Source organism: Opisthorchis viverrini (assembly GCF_000715545.1).
Source record: "Opisthorchis viverrini unplaced genomic scaffold opera_v5_160, whole genome shotgun sequence".
In the NCBI taxonomy this organism is placed as follows: Eukaryota; Metazoa; Platyhelminthes; class Trematoda; order Opisthorchiida; family Opisthorchiidae; genus Opisthorchis; species Opisthorchis viverrini.
Genome location: NW_008751817.1, coordinates 372,479 through 387,757, shown reverse-complemented (window position 1 = coordinate 387,757; position 15,279 = coordinate 372,479). Strand labels below are relative to the sequence as shown.

The window sequence follows — 15,279 nt, the reverse complement described above, 5'->3', positions numbered from 1 at the left end:
ACCTAAATGATGGACCAAAAGACATGAATTCTAGGATTCTGCATGTGAATTTCACACCTTTTTGACTACAAAACTTGTTGACTTCCAAGTGTTCGAAACAAGCTAACCAACCGGTATCAGTCAACACTAAAGCCCGGTGGACTCCTCGGGCCCACTGACGTAGTTGTGTCGAATTTGATACTAATTCAAAAACTTGCGGATCCAATGTTTGTTATTGCTGCATCTTGAAAATATCATCACCCCTATTCTACGTCGGGCGCTTTACACGCACGGAGGCACTGCAATGCTTTATCTAACAACTAATGACTGAGATTATTGACCGATAATGCCTTCAGGATTTACTGCATTCCGATCACACTCTACCCTGAGAAAGTATCTCGCTTACATGTATCGCGATGCTTCGAATATCGTAACAACTGAAGCATGAAGCGGGCTGGTGCAGCACATTCAGTTGCTTAGGAACTTCGTAAACGAGAGATTCAGCTGGGTTCCAGGTAAGTCTCCCATCAAAAAAATGTTATGCAAATGACTGTATTTATTAAAATGTCTTAAAATTGCCCCCACCACGTGACCCTATAGTCCATTCAACACTTAACTAGTGGGGGCTTGATTCAACTTGCTCCCACTATTATCTCAAACTGGATTGCTTCTTATGATTTCTGGTGCCGAACTGGCTTGTTAGAGCACTGCATATAGTGGTTCTTATCTCCATGCTACTTGGGTTGTGCGAACGACAATCCAATACAGCAGGCTTTAACACAACTTAATTTTTCACACTGTCGCAGTGTTTGATTTCAGTCCTGCCTATGTTCTCAGGTTCTCATTGTATGTACATACATACCTGTGAATGTGAATGTCTGATAAGACTAAAGTCACATACATCTCGGCTGAGAGTGCTAACGTTGCTGCACCCTGACTTAGTGATTTCTCAGACATCATTTTCAGAAATGTACTTTTTTCAGCCAAAAGTCATGGATCTCTGCGCATGTGTGAAGTCGGATAAGTTGTATCGATTGAAAGAGTTGGCTAATAAAGCCTCATTAGAATTACTAATGACCAGAAAGGTCATTTGGCCTGGACAAGACCCTGACTTTCAAAATATTCTCGCAAGCAGCACTTCTGAGTACGTATGTCGTAATTTTGTGGTTTGTGCGAGTGCGGTTCCAGTGATTGACATCTATTTGAACTGAATCACATGATATCACTAGAACGCTACTCACTATCACAGCTTTGTTGTTAGAGGTTTATAATGGTAGCTAGACGAATACACTGGTATGTTGGTGCAGTCTCTGTGTGAATATACAACACTCACTAACACAAGGAATGTCACCGCGAGATGTGGTCAATTTTTTCTCACAATAACCCATGAGATATAAGCACATAAATAAGTTGAAGGGTCCTAGAAAATGGGGATTCACATCACGTTACCTATCGATTTTGAGTGCGCCCACCGCTAACCGGTGTATCTTAGTGACGCTTTGCGCACTTCAGATGCCTAGTTGAATGAATAAAAATTGTTCACGTAGAGAAGGCTCGTTATCACAAGACTCAAACAGACCTACATTAAATCCATCATTTTCCACATGATACATATAAACGCCCGCTTTGGTGGTATAGTAGTACAACGTATAAGCCCGCTTGGTATTTACAGGGAATAATATACAGCCAAGTGGATTTCCCTAGAAAAACATGACGAATATAAAATATAGAATAAGCTAAGTAGCAATAGTCACCGTCTATTGATGAACGTGATGATGAAGTAAATCCCAAGTCTAAAACTTGATTTGCGGTTAGTTCATAATACCCATTAGTCGAACTCATCAGTTTCGTGCAAAAAACCCATAGGACACGATCCCGTCATTTGGATTAATTAGGGATGGTTCATTCATCAGTCTAAATGTTCGCATCACCTTCACAAAAACAAGGACAAATCAGCGAATATACACTCATTTGCAAACTAATTTGGTTTTTCGAGAGACTCATCTGGAACCCAGCTGGATCTCTCGCTTGTGATGTGCTCAGTTGTGATGTTCACAGTTGCCTGAGAGCATCACAAACGAGAGATTCAGCTGGGTTCTCGGTGAGACTCTCGAAAAACCAAATTAGTTTGCAAATGAGTGTATATTCGCTGATTTGTCCTTGTTTTTGTGAAGGTGATGCGAACATTTAGACTGATGAATGAACCATCCCTAATTAATCCAAATGACGGGATCGTGTCCTATGGGTTTTTTGCACGAAACTGATGAGTTCGACTAATGGGTATTATGAACTAACCGTTTACTCAGCAAATGACGTCACACATGTTGTTTTTATTGTGTGAGGTGATATACTTCCATTAGTATCTAATCTACGACTTGTTACCATCCTTTATAACGTGCATTTGCAAAAGCTGCGATTCGTTGTCTCAGGAAAACCAGACAGGGTGATGTTGTTTATTTTTGGACTTGTCTGGGCTACCTGAATCACCTGAGAGGATACAATCACACTCATTGAAAATCCGAAGTTCGCGAATACTAACCCACATTCAGTTCACAGTGGGACGCAGAGTTTGTGTGTTTAGGCACAACTAGCGCAGGACAATGGAATGGCATGTTTCGATCACGGAACTAGTAAAAGTTGCATTCTGGCACACATCCGGTATGCATCTGTGGATCACTTACCATGAGTGCAAAAGTTTTCGGCTTACGGAGGCGCTCTTCACGATAACCAAAAACGTTGGCAAAGAGCTCTGTCTTCAAGAATTACATAACAGAACCGCATAATATGGGTGCAGAGCACTTCGACTCTACCGTTAAATGACAGCCTGATATTAATAGGGAACTCTATCCCAGCAGGTTTCAGCGAGTTGCACACATCATGTCAATCGGGTTCGACAAAACGTGTTTTTCTGACAAACTCACTTCCACCACCTAAAGTTACTAGACAGAAAATACTAGCTACTGCGAGACTGTCGGAATCCGCATTTAATGGATTCGTCCTGTCGTTTAGGCACTGTCATCTAAGTGATCAGGTTACCAACTACTTCTCATACGGAACTGGATATCATTACCCCGCATCACGTTTAGAGAACTCCCTGACTTCTTTTGTACCGACTTTCAGCTGACAAACGTCAGGTTTAACCAATCGATTATGTCAGTTCCATACATGTTTGAGCCAAGGAATAAGATATCAAGAAATGTATTCTTCGATTCGTTTGTGCTGTTCTTGACCTTATTTGAAATGATGAAATGTGATTAAATTTGCCGATCTGTTAATGAACATCTGCTTGAATGAAAATCTGTCCGGAGCTGCAGTACAAATTTCAGACCAAAGTTCGCATGATCGTGTTTTGCGTAAGCACTTAATGGAATATAATTTCAATATGGGGACTTTGTGCACCACACATCCAACTTACGCCTGTGGCGCTTCAGGTGCATTGCGAGTCACCAACGTAGAATGTCCCGCCGTACGACTGGTGCTACCTCTGTAACACACTGACGGTTGATAGCAGACTAGAATTCCACTAAGTATAGGGTAATTTTTGTTCTCCCAAACGGGTGTAGGGTAACATGGCAGCTCGCAGCCCATAACCGGACTGCATGTCGATAAAGCAATATCTCCGTCCTTTCTTTTGTGCCACTGAATTACTGACGATGGGCTGGCTTGGTATCCGTTAATTAATTATCTTTTATGCGCCATGATTGAAGCTGGTTATGTGTATCTGCTGGACTGTTTCATTGCAGACACACTGTGATGGATTAGAGACAACAGTTCAATACCACGACCCACATTGACTGGGACATGTATGTGGAATGAAAGGAAACAGGATCACAAAGCAGATCTTCTGTTGACAAATGAATGTGAAGAAATGGTACTCTGGTGAGCATCATCGGCGATGGTAAGTAAAGTTTGAAGACTAAGTAGGTCTGTCCATTGACAGAGAGAAACTGAACACGAAACTCTACGGCATGGAAGAAGGCCACACGACCTGATGTATGCCACTCTACTAATCACACCCGGAGCATCATCTTCTGAACTACTGAAATTGAAGGTAAAATCAGCTGGAGCCGCAGCAACTGAACTTGTTGTTTGCCCGAGAGACCATTGACCGATTGGCAATCCATCGTTGAAACTTCCGCAGATAAAATAATCTTATCAAGCCTCAGGTTTATCAAGATATCAGTGAGTCATACTTATGACGGTGTCACCGGATGACTTCAGTCAACCGATACTGCAGTGAACAAAAAAGACGAAATCAGGGCTAGTGGTAACGCGCAATTTGTGATGTGGCTTAATCCAGGACGATAAAGCATCTTTCGTCTGGTGGTTACCATATGGGCTTTCAAACAACCTACACCGCAACAAAGACTTGTTTGTCCAACGACGCTGCAAGAAGAAGCTCCTGTTACAGTCGGCATATAGACCAATGCCAACCAAATCAAGAAAGAACCGCGAAATGCAATCAGCCACGATACGCTTCTAGCTTATTAGTATAGCGAACCACGAGCTTACCCGCAGCCTACACCATTAGTTGTTATAACTTGGGCGTTCAAAAGATTTGCCTATTTATATATGCACTCTAAGGTTTTAGGATTACAAAAGTGTTATAAGTGCCTTTTATGACCATAAGCATATAAAACAGACTAGTTGTTGGCCAATATCAGCCACAGTTACGTTCACTTCGGTACAGTTGACCCAAGACGTATGTATGAGGCGGCCGACAGGTCGGTGAATGGGACATATGCCTGGAGTTTACCAAAACAACCAGAGAACCACCGGGTCCACGACCCATAGCTGACTGGTGCTCATATTTCGGAATTCTACGGGACGAAAACTGTACATCATATGACTAAGATTCAGCTCACTGCTTACCACCTAATCAGCAGATTACTCGGTTACTGGGTTGGTTAAATGTTTGTGTATGGTTTTCACTCAACGCTGAAGTTACAAGCTCACTGACCTGGCTATTTTGAATTTCCAAGTTGAACATTAGAGAGTCGAAAGAGGACGCTCATCGTAATGACTGGGTTTGAGACCTAATTTATTGTTACCTATCTAAGGGAATAGACTTATATTCGGCCAAACGTTGGCACATCTAGAAAAGTTCTCGAAACCGTGTTTTGGGTAGAAAAGTTTGGGTACACAGTTAGGTGCTATTACCACAAAGTTTTCTAATGAATGCTTGTTGCTGAAATTCAAATATATTCCCGTCAATTTTGAATTTGTCTTCTATGATTATTGTGAACACCCTAGACTACGTTTTTGTTCGAGAAGGTCTTTCAGATGTCAGGCAACGACCCCCAAATAATGCCTCGTTATCTCCAGTATGTGATCAATTAAACTGCTTGATCTCCTTCAGATTTGTCTTCCAAAAGCCTCCCCAATACGGATAAATCCAATTCGTTTGAATGTGCTACAAGGCCAACAAAAAGATTTTCTAGCGTAACTTGCCAGTTTACAAGATTCTTTCATAAACAAAAGCACATTTCTCCAGAATACTTGCCAGGAGATTTGGGTAGTCCATGGAATTGTGCATATTTGGTTAACTGCATTTATGTGAGTATATCAAATCAATTTAGCTTAAGCATTTCAGATGCTTGGTCAAGCATGCCTGTGAAAACAAGCGGTTTCCCTTTCCGTCGTTCTTCGACTGAATAGATTAACACTCACTTCGCTCACAACATCAGCCAGTACTCTCACAATGGAACTGTGACTGAGAGATATTACTGCATGTGTTAATGTGCATGTGATCAGAAAACGAAAACCTTGAGGGATTTGTCCCAAAAAACATTTGAAGCTGGATAATGGAGGAGAAATTTGGGAAGGGACTATGGTCTTTATCGCGTTTCACGAGCTCAAACATGAGAATTGCCACTTCCATAAAGTTAAAGCTATAACGTTCAAGGGAAAATTAAAAAAGTCATGAAACATGGTCCTAGTGAAAAGTTCCAAGGCGCTCTGAAGACTAAATTTCGCTTACTTGACTTGGCTTGACTTGACTGTCAAAACTTTCTAGCATTTCTCTCAAAATTTGTTAGACTGATTCAACAAGACAAACAAAACGTGCCACGAGCATTTTGGAGAGAAATCCTCAAACAAAGAAACTAGTGTCAGTCTTGACATTTTACCGGCAGTGAAGCATCGTGTTGAACATACTTGACTTGGCTTGACTTGACTGTCAAAACTTTCTAGCATTTCTCTCAAAATTTGTTAGACTGATTCAACAAGACAAACAAAACGTGCCACGAGCATTTTGGAGAGAAATCCTCAAACAAAGAAACTAGTGTCAGTCTTGACATTTTACCGGCAGTGAAGCATCAGTGTTGAACACTGATGTCATGCTGTCGATGATGATGATGATGATGACTTGAACCGCTTCGTTTCGAATGCATGGTGGTCAGTGGTCTGTTCTGAACCGCCTTAGTGCATTGCACCACAGCAATCGAGTTCCAAGTTTTTGCCCATTTCCCAGCCGCATTTCCTTCATTTTAAATTCCTCATGGTCATGTGACTTCGTTGTTACAGATTGGAACTCTTCTCTGTTGAGCTTTTGTGCTACCATGTCAACAGAATAGAGGTGGTGGTTGTCATTGTAACCAACAGAATATCTGCTGGCTGTTAGCTGCGACCAGCCAAATGGGCAATCAGCAAATTGGTTTCAAACAAAGAAGCGAGTTCCAGTAGTCTTGACTTTTTACCGTTGCGTTCACTTGAACCGCGAAATTTTTTCCAAGCTCTAAAGACAACAGGCTTCCCTTCGAGTGCATGGCTGTCAGTAGTCTATTCAAAATTATAAATTACCCAGTGCATTCCACCGCAACAGGATACCTGTTGAACAAGCTGTCAGCTACGGCAAGCCGACAATCGTCAAATCAGTCTGAATATGAGTAAAGTTTCCACTTAGTAATCGTTCCTTTCATATTTGGTGTGCACGTTCAAAGTGCTTTAGTCTCGCAGCTCACCTGGGTACGGCTCCCAAGCGAAACGGTGATGTTAAATGTATGCGCATGTGTTCGACTGAATCCAGCAGTCCTCACTTGCAGAAACTGAACCATATCTCGATGTTACAGAAGTCTCGAATCAGATTTTGTTCCGTCCTTAAGGTTAACTGTAAGTACTCTGTCGTATAGCTGTAGACGGTCAGTTTATTAGCAACTGACGACATCCCTTTGAGCCCTTTTTGTGGATGTTCATGATGCGGTTGGGCCCTATAGCACTATGCGAAGTACAGCCATCTAGGACGCATGTGAAAAATGAGGTTAATGTGCACAATTAACAGGAAATCTTTTGGTCCTAATTGTAGACAGAAACAACTAATGTACTTTATTGTTTGACGACCGGCATCGGTGAGTTCGGGGTTTGAAAGACAAAGCTCTTTTCATCTGTAAATAGCTGGCCAACAGAGACGCTCAAGTTGAACTAAGCCACTCGGATTTATCAAGACTTATTATCATAGCAGAGTTGGAGAACAATCTTTTCATTAGCGCTCTTCTCGGCCACTATATGGGAGCCTAAAGCAACGTTTATTGGGACCCTGGGTTGTCTCTGAATACACAACCCTTGAAGAATGTAGACTCAATTCTACAGGTGCCATTACCAATCGCTCAATCCACGTAGACGCGGTCCTAGGTGATAATCAAATGGGGAACTAATTTTTCCGGCGGTTTTCCCTAATGTATTGTGCCTTTTAGAAAGCTGATGAAAGCTCATCAGCATCGTTGTACCAGAACTTATCCGGGGCTTGGTCGAGTGGGCACAGCTTCGAATATCAACCGGTCTTGATGCTTATTTGAACCAATGCAAAACATATATGAAGAATAGCACTCATTCATTCGGGATATATATGTGTAATGTGCGAAAGTAACGTGGCCTAAAGCTCCCATCTTGTGGCCATGGTTGGACTCGAACGCTGAGGCATTCATGCCAACTACAGTGACTCGGTGTCTCAGTATAGCAAGAAGGGCAAGGGTGACTAGTCTAACGAAGAGCAGCTAGCCAACAAGCCACGAGAAAGTTGCAGCAAAGTACCACTGTTCGCTGCGGAAGAGTGTTTCCAGCTGGGTGCTCACATCTTCATATTTGTCGTTACTTTTGCCGAGGAAAGACGGGAAAAGTTCGTCATAAGGTTGCATTTTCGAGAGGACTATTTTGACAACCCTATACAATACGATTTATTTAAAATCCAGTATATCTGAATGAGATTGATGAGCAATGTGCGACTTACACCGAGGCTTTCGCACCTTAGTGTTACGAGGTAGCATACGTCCGCCTATCCGGCGCAAGTCAACTGACGCCAGAAACGGTCGTAGCAATGAGGAGGTTCGTAATCTTTCCATGTCAAGTGCACGCAAACAGCTGTCTGTGGTACCACTGTCACATGTTTTGTTAGAATTATGAAATTCGACATGCGCGGCTACAGGTTAACCGATTTTTCTTCGAAGTTGAGAGTGTCAGAGGTATCGTGCCGGGGGGGGGGGTGAAGGGTAATATCGGATCACAACAAGTCCACCCATTCATCGAAATCGTGCGGTATGCGTGCCGGGGGGGGGGGTGAAGGGTAATATCGGATCACAACAAGTCCACCCATTCATCGAAATCGTGCATTAGGTCACCACACATCGACAATGGGTATTGGATTTACAGCGGTCCGACTCCTCTAAACAGCTGAAGTGCCTGTCACCCAAACTTAACTCATACCCATAAACAGTGAACAGAATATTTACGATTGAATTAGTTCCCTATGCACAACTATCTGTAGCACTCATTTGTCGCTACTGTTTCATGATTATTTAGAAAGTGAGCCTCCTTAACCCATTCAAAATTTTTTTTCACTAACTGGAATGTAGTAGCAATAATAATCGTTCGGCTCTAACACCCTTCCGGTGCCTAGCTGCCACGCCAACCGAAGGAAGCACGAGGGCTGGGATACTGCCAGGTTGCCCATACCTAGACAGGGAAAGCCGAGAGGCAGAAGTAGGGTTCGAACAACGGACCTCCCGGGCAGTAAATTCGAGCTCTAATCACTTGAGCCATTTCCCCCCTAAACGGAATCTCGTGGAATCTGAATTTCCCTAAAACAGTATTTTTCAAGATTAAGTACATCTGTCAACACAGGAAAGACAGTGAATGAACCGCTTCTGTTTTGGCGTGAAATTTATATCCGCCTAAGTACCCAAGGCTAAGCATCTGATTACTTCGTGATGCAATGTGTGTGGCGCTCATGACTGAACCGTGCAACTATTCGACAGACTGCAACAAGCGTTGACATTTTATTTCAAGTTAAGAGAGTATGAAGATCACTGCAATGAACGAAAAGGCGAACCAGCTGGTTCACGAAAACTGGACTAAAAATAAGTGAATTGTGAGTCTTAAATAGAACCGCGAATAAAAACATCTGAAATCTGCTAAGCGCCTATTCAAGCGGAGTAGTGGCTGTGAGCGTCGCCCAATTAGTGAGATAGCCGGTTGCTTATTCCATTTTCCTGTCGAGTTTATAAAACCCCGGTTGAACTGACGTACGGGTTTACTTTCACTGATGTTCTGGAAATCCAAAGAAATATTTCAAAACTGGTTGCCAACCTAGGTGTGTCCCAGTGCCCCCAATGCATTCCGTCTGCAGAGACTTGCTCAAATTTTGGGAGCAGGGTTGGCTGTTTTTTTCATCACTGGGCAAACAGCAAGTGTGTTGCGAGAACTTTTTCCCTATTCCAAACCCCAACAGGCTATAGCGGGTAAATGTATCGTTAATCGTATGGCTAGTGAAAAAAGCATTGTCTACTATCACTTTAACAGAATGCTACCAAGTGGCTATAGACACAACACACCAATAGAATATGCTTGCTTCTGTGCTGAAATTTTGTACGAACAGGTGAAACCCCTACAATGGTTAAAGTATATATAGCATGAGAGAATTTCGTCATGTTATCGTTTTAAAGCCGGCTGGTCCTTGCGTGACTTTCCAGCAGTCTCACTCCATTGGATCTAAGCCGTGACTCCCAAAGGCTTGCATGTGGCGTAGCAAACTAACAACTTTGGGAAATGCGCGCAAGCTTCCTGGGGTTCGAGCAGCTCTAGTCGGTGAATCCCCTTTATCCGTTAAGGGTCAGTACTGAAGTGAAGTTATCAGTAACAGTAGTGTTAATATTGTGCATTTTTAGGAAAAGGTCGGAACAGACAGAGAGGCAGACACGTAAGGAGTTTGTCCTTCATTGGAAGATAAACCGTAGTAGAGAGTGAATAGGTATAACTCTGAAGATAAACACTAATAATTTGTCTATTCATTTGTGCTGTTACACAGAAGAAAGGAAATGCTAAATTCGTAGCCTGGTTATACAGGTGTGGTATTAACAGAGCTTCGGAAAGCCAAACATTCCATTTTCAAACACGAACAAAATAGTGTCTTGAACCAAATGATGAGATCAACAAAATGTGTTTAGTACGCGGTCAGCGTAAGGTAAATTTTGCGAAATTCAGCGAAAAGCACTATTCATTTTCTCTCAAACCGACCCGAGGATTAGGTTTTATACTTTTTGTTTGATGTTTTAGTTTAGTGTTAGATTCAACTAAAACGCGTAACACAAGAAAACGATGGCAGGCATCTGCGCTCCTTGTATGCGTGTGTTTGTTTGTTTGTTTGTTTGTTTGCGATAAACATGCGCATGAGTGAATATTTAGCTGCTGATATGCTGAAGCTTTCAGTGACCAAGTGGAGCACCATGGCTTTACAATGTCGGGTTCACTCGTGTCACACGTCGGAGTATCATACGTCCACCGTCGTCAACTAGATCAATCAGAGAGGATCGCCGATAAGCCAATGGTGACCGTTCCACGATTGTTTCGGTAACGGTCGGTTCCACATATTCGGTCACATAAGTTTGAGACGCTCTCCTATGGAGTGCTGGAGGTGCAGGCGGAGGAGTGATTACACGAGTAACGGTTTGCCTCTGTCGGATTATGACGGGTGACGGAGCTCTCTGTGTAATGACCCGCCTTACCGAGACTGGTGGAAGAATGTGCACAAAACGAAAGATTTTGTAAGAAATCGGCTTGCTTACACAAACTGCCACGGTCAATTCTCAGAATGCACACAAAGATTCCTTCAAAAATCGACATCCGATATGCATGTATATTTATTAGTCTTGCTTAATTTCATCTCTTTGTAAGAACGTTTCCCTTTATAAAGACCATAATGTCATCTGATATGAATATGTTGACAAACGTCCAATCTTAAAGTCTCCCCTCAAACTGAGCTTGAACGGCCAAATCAAATAACGCTGCCGACGTATTGGTTGACTAGTATCGTTGATCATTCCTCTAGTTCGTACAACCTTGCCTCATGGCTTACAATACTGGAAAAATCTGACCACAACCGAAGTTGACTGCATTGGTAAGGATGGTGGCGATGAAGATGACAAAAAAGAGAGATATCAATAATGATACTGTTGGTACCTTTGGGAATACTGAAAAACAATTGATTGTAAGGAGCAAAAGAATGAGAATAATCGTAGAAAGTTTGTTGGTGAAACGAACAGACATTTTAAGGAATCGCTAATTCTTCTGCTGCTTGGGTTTTGGTTTTTGTATTCATTGGTTAAGATATGTGTTTCTGATGTAAACAATTATGTGCTATACTGTTTTTTTTTAAATACCTTTTTAACTGGACAAAATTTTCGCGGATGAAGCGAGATTTTCAAGGAAAAACACTACATTACACCGAATACACTTCATCGTTTACCCGCAAGGGCACAACTTTCACATACACTTTCATGCTGATCCAAATTAACCAACACCACTTCTTATGATAAAATTACCAGCCCATAGTAAGATGAGATGAAGAATGTTGACATTATGTTGAAAATTTGGTAGCTTAGGTGAGTTAATTAGTTGGAGAGTGTTGCCTGCCAAGGACGGCAAACATATCAACAGCTACCTGATTTACAGCTGAATAACGTCAAACCCGTATTAAGGTAAGCTGTGAAAATTTGATCAAAAGACTATTAGGTGCTTCACAACTCACCTTCGTATAACTGAAATGCTCTTTATACTCTAGAAACAACTGCACTGTATTAGTTACCCAGCAAAAAGTACATCGAAACTACGCAGAATATACTCAGCTGCACACAAATTTGATTTTAACGAGTGGCTTTATGCTGAAAATCTCGTTTGTGATGTTCTTCAGTCAAATTTGCTGTACAAACGTTGTTTCATTCTTCAGTATCGCGGTATGTCTTCTTGAAAGAAAATACTCATATGGCCCTGGAAACTATTGGTAGAATATCACGAACCCAGCTTGAGCCCAGCTGGTTCTCCAGTTAAAACCAGATTTGTGTAAAAATAAGCGGGCTTCACGAATTTGTCAACTTTGGGTTCAAGTGGAACTTAAGCCTGAAGAAAACTCGGAGACTGCGTCTATCAGATATGTCCGATGAAGGGCGAAACAGATTGTGGGGTGTCGACTAGCTTACACTAACCTTATAAGTAATTTCCTTGGAGCAATAGACCGAAACTAATTTTGAGTGAGATAACCGGAGAATGTACAGTACACCGTAGTAATTCTTATTCTGGACGCTCTAGTAGGTTGAAGCAAAGCAAAATTTCACCTTCTCGGTCCACACTGCTTATCCACGAGCTAATCCTCTCTATAATCTCCTTATTATAACGTTTGGTTAAGGCAATTGTAGCAGAGCTTCGATGTGGGTATAAACATTTTATTGATATGGCGAGAAATCCGTGAAATTCTCATAATAAAGCAATCATCCATGTAATGTTTGATAACTATGCAAATGTGGGTACTCCCGCCGAGTATATATGAATCAGTGATTGCTGCATTACAACAGAATGTAGAACGTAACATTCATCTCACGCATCTGTATGCGTCATGACTTTGTCATATGCTGCTGAACCAACATTATCAATGATTGAAATCGTGTTCTATAGAACAATGAGGTTTCTCTTGAGAAAATCAATAGAAGGGGGAAAATCGCATATGTTTTGACCATAAGTTGCTGAGTAGTTACTCATAGTATATAGGAAGTACCAATTAGGTTGCTGAGGGAAGCACCCTTGATACACGTTTAAGCACAAACGGACCTGATTCTTCGACTGCAGGACTGTCTTCGACGTAGACCACCGATGCCGGACGACTAACGTAAGATGCACGACGGACGAACATTGGTGATGGCTCACGTTGTACTTGCACTGTCTCCGCGACTACAGGCTCTGCTGGCCTCACTCTGCGAACGACCACCGGTTCCTGCGCTCTTTGAACATACACAGTTTGCGGTGATGGCACTGTCTTTTGAACCACAGAAACACGTCGTACGGGCACTGGTGATGGAGTTCTTTCACGCTGCACCGTCTGTATACGCTCCACATATGTTGGTGATGGACTGCGTGGTGGAGGCAAGTATTCTTTGACGTACGTGACTGGTCTTGGAGCTTCTACGTAGACGGCACTGCCTGGCCTTCGGTCCACGTAATAATCACCTCCAACAATCTGAGATCTGGCTGTAAAGTTCGCATCACCATAGATCATGCGGCGAACTGTCTGCAGGTCCATGGCATTATGGCAGCGAAAACTTTGATACAGACGCCCACCTTCATAGTCACCCTCAGTACACAACATGAAAATATCTGGTTTATTAGGAAAAACGTAGATCTTCAGTACATCGTTATAAGGGACTTCTCGGCGATAAATCCTCATCTTGCCGGAAGTTGTCCTCGAAAAGTGTATTCGGTCGGGCAAAAATTTCGCCACGCCTGAGTGGTCCTTCTCCAATTGTCGACTCAGTACGGCAGAGGCCAGGCTGTCCGTCAGATAACTAGATCCGGTGACCTTGGTTTGTCCAACCAAATCTACCGTAACCCCGTAGAATTCCTCCTGTTTGATCATTTTACCGTTCTAGGATGTTTTCACAGAACATTCAGGTGTTCACTCCTACCTTGTTTGGAACGGGTTATATATCTGTCTGGGAATTAGGAGCTCGGTGCGCAGGTGCTAACTTTCAATGAATCAGCACTGAACTCATGGCTGCACACACAAACGCAGCTGAAGACTGACACACTGAAAGCTGTTGATCAACCTTCCAGCAACATTACCAATGGATAACGGTCAGTTGTGCGCACATTCTAACAAGAGGGTAGACTAAGGACAGTGGAAACACCACACTGTAGCCGTGATTAGTATCAGACCCATCAGTCAGTATGTCCATCAAATTTTCGAACAAATTATCCGGCAACCGCAATTAGCCTGTGCGTAGAAATGCTTGAAAGAATGTCCAGAAGAAGCATATAATGCTGTGGTCTTTTGAAATCAGTGCCAAACAAGAGTTGAACTACATGAACCCTGAGTTGACGATGATATCTTCACTATCATTTTGTTACTAAAACAAAACTCACCTTTGCGAAGCAGTAAACCCAATGGGAGATGAGAAATGTGACACAATCGCGAGAAATTGGGCACTTTTGTCAGTTCTTGTGATGTTTTGTTGGGTAATATTAAAAAAATAGATTGCGAACTTTTACTCAATTTTTTGCTTGTGTCTTCTTTAGTTACAGTCCAGTTGCTTCATAAATTGTTCGATTCTTGCCTGCATTGAAACCAAGGCACCTAGTATTAGATGACAGTAGTGTTCAACGAGGATTTTTGCCTGTTTTCTTCCACGCCAGTTTAGTATTTCGGGAAACAAAGCTAAGATCGACAATGCCTCACGCACGGTGCAAACCTGGGCTTCCGACGAAGTACTGAGATGCAGATGGTGAAAAATCGAACGGGAATGTATTTTCAAAACTAGACACAGATTTCAGACTGTCTCTCCAGCACAATGTATAATGCCCACAAACACTGCCCCCTGAAAAATAAGAGATCATGAGAAGATTGGTGATAGCCTTTCTCACTGGTACATACAAACATATTTTCCCATTCAAGACTTTTGACGCCATCTTTGGAAAGCAATACATCTGAACGCTTAGAAGGAGTAAAGCTTTTGGTGTGGAAGAACTGAAGACTTCCAGTGGTGATGGACCTTTAGACGACATCAGTTTTTCGACGCTGTCCATCTCCCACCAGGGTCCACCTCCCCGCCCAGTATACGCTTCCAGACGCTATTATATTTGCACAACCAGACCAACTCTGGGATAGATGGCAACTTTTCTTTTAAAATAAAAGTAAGGATACTGCGATAAACCTTCAGTGTAGGGAATACCATTCGATATACATCTGTAGTGGACTAGGACCTTATCAGCGTGTTCGGATAAATTAATAAGCAAAGTAACCAATACAAAATCACAAAATCACAATAG

General features: G+C 42.3%; 1 protein-coding gene across 1 annotated transcript; it reads right to left on the bottom strand.

Moving 5' to 3' along the window:
* Positions 1-13,018: 13,018 nt before the first annotated feature.
* On the bottom strand, positions 13,019-13,870 carry T265_07165 (hypothetical protein; the record flags this gene model as incomplete). Its single annotated transcript, XM_009172616.1, has 1 exon — positions 13,019-13,870. One exon carries the CDS (start codon positions 13,868-13,870, stop codon positions 13,019-13,021), a length of 852 nt encoding a protein of 283 aa, XP_009170880.1.
* Between the last annotated feature and the right edge of the window lie 1,409 nt (positions 13,871-15,279).